This window comes from Dendrobium catenatum, unplaced genomic scaffold (genome assembly GCF_001605985.2).
Source record: "Dendrobium catenatum unplaced genomic scaffold, ASM160598v2 fragScaff_scaffold_1598, whole genome shotgun sequence".
Lineage (NCBI taxonomy): Eukaryota > Viridiplantae > Streptophyta > Magnoliopsida > Asparagales > Orchidaceae > Dendrobium > Dendrobium catenatum.
In genome coordinates this window covers 767,310-774,319 of record NW_021320060.1, presented here as the reverse complement: position 1 = coordinate 774,319, position 7,010 = coordinate 767,310, and the positions used below count along the sequence as shown (strand labels likewise).

At 39.8% G+C, this 7,010-nt stretch overlaps 1 protein-coding gene across 1 annotated transcript; it reads left to right on the top strand.

Annotated features, from left to right (window-relative positions):
- Window positions 1-373: 373 nt before the first annotated feature.
- LOC110094180 lies at window positions 374-1,755 on the top strand. The gene is made up of 2 exons (XM_020819342.1): window positions 374-727; window positions 1,618-1,755. The coding sequence occupies exons 1-2, from the start codon at window positions 374-376 to the stop codon at window positions 1,753-1,755; spliced, it is 492 nt and encodes a 163-aa protein (XP_020675001.1).
- The last annotated feature ends 5,255 nt before the right edge of the window (window positions 1,756-7,010 follow it).

The following is a 7,010-nucleotide window of genomic DNA, read 5'->3' as shown; positions in this document are numbered from 1 at the left end:
GCGATACGTATTTGTCAATGACATGTTGTATATATGAGATTTTGATCAAATGTGGCTAAGGTGCCTAGGGAGCAAGGAAGCTGATAAAGTGGTAGTAGAAGTCTACGAAGGGCTTTACGGAGCTCATCAGTCAGGTCCCAAGATGACTACTAAAATCAAGAGAATGGGTTATTATTGGCCGACCATGGTGAAAGATTATATCGACCACACTAAGAGATGCCACGAATGCCAGATTCACGGTGATGTTATATACCAGCCTCCAAATCCTTTGCACCCAACGATAGCATCCTGACAATTTGAATGCTAGGGTACTGATATTATCGAGCCAATAGATCCGCCGTCATCAGCAGGACACCGTTTCATTCTAGTAGCGATGGACTACTTTTCCAAGTGGGCAGAAGCAGCTCTGTTCAGAGAGGTCACATTCGAGCATGTGATCAACTTTTTCACCCACAATGTTGTTTACATTTTTGGTGAGAGTACAAAAATTTACAAGTTTATTGATAGGAATAAGATTGATTGGCGGTACTCGTCAATATACAATCCAAGGGCAAATGGATTGGCAGAGGCCTTCAACACGATGCTGGTGAAATTGTTGAAAAAGATCCTCACCAAGAACAAAAGAGAGTGGCTTACGAAGATGGCAGAAGCACTATGGGCATACTGTACAACCTACAAGACGCCAATCAAAGCCACTCCTTATTCATTGGTGTTCGGTGTTGAAGCCGTATTATCATTAGAGATTGAACTTCCGTCACTCCGGATAGCAATTCAGAATGATCTCACTCAAGAGCAAAATGCCCGCTTAAGAATGGAAGAGCTCGACGCACTTGATGAACTCAGGTTACAAGCTTAACAAAACTTGGAAATCTACCGAGGAAGAATGACAAAATCCTTCGATCATATGGTGTGTACTCGGTCATTTCAAGAAGGAGATTGGTCCTGGTGCTGAGAAGACCAATCATCCCACACCGAAAAATCAATGGAAAATTTGTATCCAACTAGGAAGACCCTTTCGTCATCGAGAAGGTGTACCAAGGAGGAGCATATCAGTTGATCGATATGAACGGTCAGAGGCCTATGCCACCTATCAACGGCCGACATTTAAAGAAGTATCATGCATGAGAATTTCATGACTAATGTACTTTATAATTATCAAAGTTTTATGTGTATAGTTATTAGTGCATGCTCACATTCATATTTTGAAATTCTCTTGTATAACAAGAATACATTTCAAAAAACTCCATCAGATTTGAGGCATTTTAAATATTTATTCAGGTCGACATCGCACTATATGCCGAGATCCCTGAATAAATATTTAAAATCTCAAAGATACAAAGCCTATCCAAAATGTCCCTATGAGATAGGGGGCATTTTAAATATTTGTTTGGGTTAACATCACGCTGCACGACGAGATCCCCAAATGAATATTTAAAATCTCAAATATCAAATTTATTCAATTCTAAAATGTCCCTGTGAGACAGGGGCATTTTAAATATTTATTTGGGTCGATATCGCACTGCATGCCAAGATCCCCGAATAAATATTTAAAATTATCAATTCAAATGTTATTTCATGCTAAAGAATATAAATACTTGTTTTCCAAAGTATATGCAGGTGATCTTTCAAAAGCTAGAGACATCACCTTCTCCAATGAATAAAGACTCAAAAGTTAAGAAAGAGACTTTTGTGACTGCACACTCATACAAAATTGAGCCGAAGAAGCTTGAAGTATTTCGACAGCATGAAGCTTAAGGTTCGAATGGGTGTAAATGGTCGAATCCAACATGCCCAAATATAGTATGATTGCTGGAAGCTCTGTCTACTCAACAAGCCATAAGAAAGGCCGTAGTAGCAGAACCCCCACTTCATCAACCCATCAGCAGGTATTGTAGGAAGAACAAAGGCTAATTTGACTCGGCAGGTTCAAGTGATCATAGTATACTGAATTCTCTCAAAATGACTGGAGAATCAAAGTTCCAGTGGAAGGATGAGTCTCGAACAATCATCGAATATTCGTAGGCTCAAAATCTTCAACCATAAAGGAGAACTCCAAATCTTCCAACTTCAGCAAAACTAGTCCCATAGCTCAAGTCTAAAGCCTGAATGAGTGTAAAAGGTCGAATTCAACACGCTCAAATATGTCCGGATCACTTACAGCTCCATCTACTCAACAAGCCATAATAAAGGCTGTAGTAGAGGAACTCCAATCTCAGCAACCAGAGGACAAAGAGCTATCAAATTCTAGCTCTCCCAATCTGATGAACTCAAGTGATTCAGATTAAAGTCTTCTCAAGTGGTTAAGAATCAAAATACTACATACGTTCGGTACTATCAACTGAATCTAGAACATACAAATCATTCAACAAATCCATAAAGCACAAAGCGAGTATCGAAGGAATTTTTTTTCAACAAGTCCGCCAAAGCACAAAGCAAAGGACCGAAGAAAATTATCCCAAAGTTCACACAAAGCGCAAAATCAAAACTAAGGAAAAGGGGAGAAAGTGTACCTGAACACAAAAGCAACTGTGGAGAGCCTAAGACAGCAAAGTCCCACCGACTAATGAATCTACAAAGATCAAATAAATTTTAAATGATACTAAAATGCTATAAGCAAAAGTGACAATGGTTCAAAAGTAGAGCAAGAGATGATAATACTATCCACTAGCATCAATCTACAAAGTGAAGCTCTAAGGATCTAAATATAAAGTACTCTATCACTACCCCGAGGATCTCTACTTGAGCAAGAGAAAATATATCAACTATACTGAAGGTTACACATGAATCTAAGGATCCATGAAGGCACGAAGATGGACTCTTGGAGATCTATAGAATGAATCTCAGTATGACATCCAAACAAATTTTTGGAGATCCACTAAATGGAAGTTTTGTTTGACATCTAGAACAAATATCTAGAGATCCACAAGGTCAAGCAGCATACAACAAACATGATTCGCTCTGGATGCAAATCACATTTGTTGGGGGGGCATTTGTTGACCTCTGTATAATATCCAAAAGAAACAAAAATGAAATCATACCTTGACCGTCGGATCCAGAATTTATGCTGAAATCTCGGTTGGAATCCTCGTATCCATCGAGAAGCCGTCGAAATCCTTTAAATCCTGCCTGAAATCCTGCTGGAGCCGCTGGACTCGTGTCTCTTCCCAGATTTCCTGCGACGTTGCCTCGATCGAATAACCACATTCGTCGTTAAATAGAAGCCGAGCTCCTCATTCGCTACTTCCTTCTACACATGCGAAACCCCCTGCCACTCTTCCAATCTTCTGCTGATCTGAACTCCTCCCGAGCTCTTCCACCTTCGTCTCCTTTCATTTCATAGATAGAGAGAGAGAAAGAGAGAGAGAGAGAGAGAGAGATCATTCTCCCTACCTTGCCGATCGAGAGCCCTCAACCCGAAGCCTCCACCACTCGTCACCTCCTCCGACTCCAGTCGGACGCTTTCCTCCTCCTTCGATGCTCTCCCTTCCTATCAGACTAGAAGTTGTGGCATTTTGATCGAAGCAACCACGGGAGCTCCCTTGCCATGAAGGTAACTCTCTCCCATACGTGCGCAACTTCAGCCAAATCCCGTGAATCCCCAAACCAAGAACAGTGAAGAGGGGGAGGGAAATTTTATTCAATTATTATTTTTATTATTTTTAATTAAAAAAATTTTTTTAAATATAATTAATGATAAGAAGAGAAGAGTAAATGCTTGCTCTCTCTCCCTCGGTCCACGAGCCTCCACCATCAAAGCCCGCGAAGGTATAACTCCTAAACCCTAAAACTCCAAAAACCTGATTTCAATGCCTGCGTCGAGACAAAACGACCACCTATACTCGCTTTTCTTAGCGTGGTGGGAGGACGTGCATCCCAACGCTTGCGACGAAGCGGGTAATCACCTAAAATACCTTCTTCGAAGTTTGTATCGCCTTGGAAACCCCACCTATACACACTTTTTTTAGTGTGGTGGAAAGGGAGCTCGGTGCGATGTGTACGATGAAGCGGGGATACCCATAAGTACCCGCTTGCGGGGAAATAATTGCTTTTCTTGCAAAATATTTTCAAAATACCCATACACGCTTTTCTTAACATGTTGGGGGATAAAAAAATACATGGCCGCGGTGTCCTCAAAAAAGGTCTTCTACCATACACGTTTTCTTAGTGTGATGGGAAAGGCCCAGTTTTTCGTAGTTTTCTCCTAAATAGGGGAGATGCTAGAAGGCTGCCAAAATTTCGGGTGAACACAATGCTACAGTTGGATTTGATTGAACTCGAGGGATGATCAAACTTGGACTTAGCTTGTGAACCTTTGAACTTGATAGAACAGTGGACTCGGACTTGTGAACTTGATTCAATTTACTTAAATGAACTTGAACCCAAATGAATTCAATTCTAATTGAAATGAATATGAACTTGGACTCTCATTTGAACTTCAGCAATGACTCATTTTGAACTCGGACTAAACTCAAAAGAATGAATACAAAGAACTTTGACTTGAGATTGTAGTTTTGAACAACTACAAGATAACTTGAATTTGCACTTTGAACTAAAACAAGAACGATAACTTGAGTTGGTTACTTGAACTCAAGTAAGAACTTGAATCATATGCATAGAACTTGATTTAAGCATCCGATGAACTTGAACTTGCATTTAAAGATCAAATGAACAAAGATCTGAACACAAGCAAAGACTTTCCATTTAACTATGAAGACTTGAACTTGTACATGAAACTTGAATTATAGCGAAGTTTGAGTTTGGATCATAGCAATAAACTCTCAATAAAGATTAAGGAATTATCATTCCATTAGGAGTTGCAAATCCTATCAGAGAGGGTGATCCATCTAAATTTCATCCAAGCAAGCAAACAATCACCCATTACAAGCCTTGGTGTAAAGCTTATTTGAGCAATTATAATTAACCGACAATGATCATCTCAATTGAATGAAGGAATGCAATGTTTTTGCAAGAAAATTTAGATGAGTTGTAATGAATAGAAAAATCCCTATGGTAGTTAAAGATTCATCAAGAGTAATGGAGTCACCATCAATGCTTGCTAAGCCATAATACTTCCAAGAAGCTTCAGAATAAATGATGGAGGGCTCTTATGCTACAAAATGCAAACATCAACATGCAAACAATAATTCTTCCTACAAATGATGATGCACAACATAAAATAAATGCAATGACTGCCATGAAGTTCCTACAAGTGATATTTATACAAAATCAATGTGGTATGCCCACAAGTGAGGTAAGAGAATTATGAAGGATACAACCCTCTTTCTATCAATGTTGAAATACATCAGTCTTATCTACAAGCTATGGCGGAAGATGTATGAAAGGCTTAATGGATCTTCTACCTACAAGGGAGAATATCACAGTGAATGCAAGCTCCTATGAACTATTGTAGGAGATCTGTTCTACACCCAATATAATGTTTACAAACAAAATACAAAAATGATTGTATCAAATGCAAGATCCTACGAGTCATTGTAGGAGACCCGTCATATACCCCATCTATTGTCCATAAGCAAAATACTAAACGACTACACTTCAAATGTAAGGCAGTAGATTAGTTGGTGCACTATGATCCACTTTCAAAAAGCAACAATTACTGCACAATAGTCTACCTGTACGAAGCAGCAAATAACTCTATTCAGAAGTTGTTACGCCACGCCACCGGATCTACAACATTCGTATAAGCAGACTGAAGGCATCTACAAATACTTTCAAAATACCCCTGCACGTGCACCGTAGTTTGTATACACATAGGTACACTAAAAGGGGTAAAAGTAATCATGAAACCCGTGTGAGCCCTAGTGAGCGTGTTATTGGTACACACATGACGTCTAGGAATACTGCGTGGGTTATTAAATTTGAATCCGATCCTCCTAAGTGGGTAAATAGGAGTCGACAAGGTTCAACAAATAATTACAAAATACCCCCCAAACACCTGCATGGGCCCCGTCGAGCATGTTATTGGTACACACGTGGCATCTAGAGAAGCTTTGTGGGTCAATAAGTGAATTCAAGTTCACACACGATCCTTCTATATGGGTTAATAGAAGTCGACAGGGTTCGAACAATCAAACAAGTATATGGTGATGGTGACCGGTATAATTTTTTTAATACATTCATATTAGGACTTCAAAGGTCTATAACAATACGAATTCACCAGTATGGGCATAAAACATATGAAATTCGATCCTCTTTCGACAGTCAGACAGAGTTACTAACACCCCGATGATGACTGCGTCGAATAATAAATCTCAACCGGATGGGTTCACAAACAATTTCAAATGCTTTTCAAGCACCAAAATCCAAAAACCCAAAAAAATCCCAAAATCATCAAAATCCAAAAATATTTAAAATTGAAATAAATCCATTCACACTTAAAGAAAAATTCATCCACCCTCCGCAACAGTTTGCCGGGGTGGACAAATCAAAATTTACTTCAGCTCACAAAGAGCTAATGTCTAGTCAAAAATATCACTAGGATTCTTTCTCAAACAATCCCCTGCCAGTAAGGACGTGGTACGTGTCCTTTAACTGCCAATTTTGCCACCAAATGGCACCGCAGGATAAACGGTTATGACTTGGGGCCCTCTGAACTGAGTGGTTTTGCCGCCAAATGGCACCACGATATACCGGTTATGGCTAGAGCCAATACGCTCCTTATTGGCATCAAATCGTTAAGATATGAATCAATAGGATATAATTGATAGGGCACAAAGCCCTCTGTTAGCTAAGGTGGATTCAAATTGGTCCCCTTAGATAAATATCCAACCCAGGTCTACAAGGTCCCCTTGGACTAAGCAACCCATGGCTGCCGACAAGGATCCTTCTATCAGGTTGGGTCGACTACCTCCTCTGACTAAGTAGACCAAGGACCACGATGGCCCAGGATGACAGAACCATGAGATCTTGATCAGGTCCATCATCCATTCCCCCACCATTCGCTTTAAGTGCAGGATGGTGAAATTTCTACTTTAAATATCAAATTCTCCAAA

Excerpts from the sequence above, each read along its gene's own strand:
- LOC110094180 (XM_020819342.1), top strand. The coding sequence starts at position 374 with ATGGACTACTTTTCCAAGTGGGCAGAAGCAGCTCTGTTCAGAGAGGTC. Across the intron at positions 728-1,617 it reads TGGTGTTCGGTGTTGAAGCC|GTGATCTTTCAAAAGCTAGA; the intron begins GTATTATCATTA and ends AAGTATATGCAG.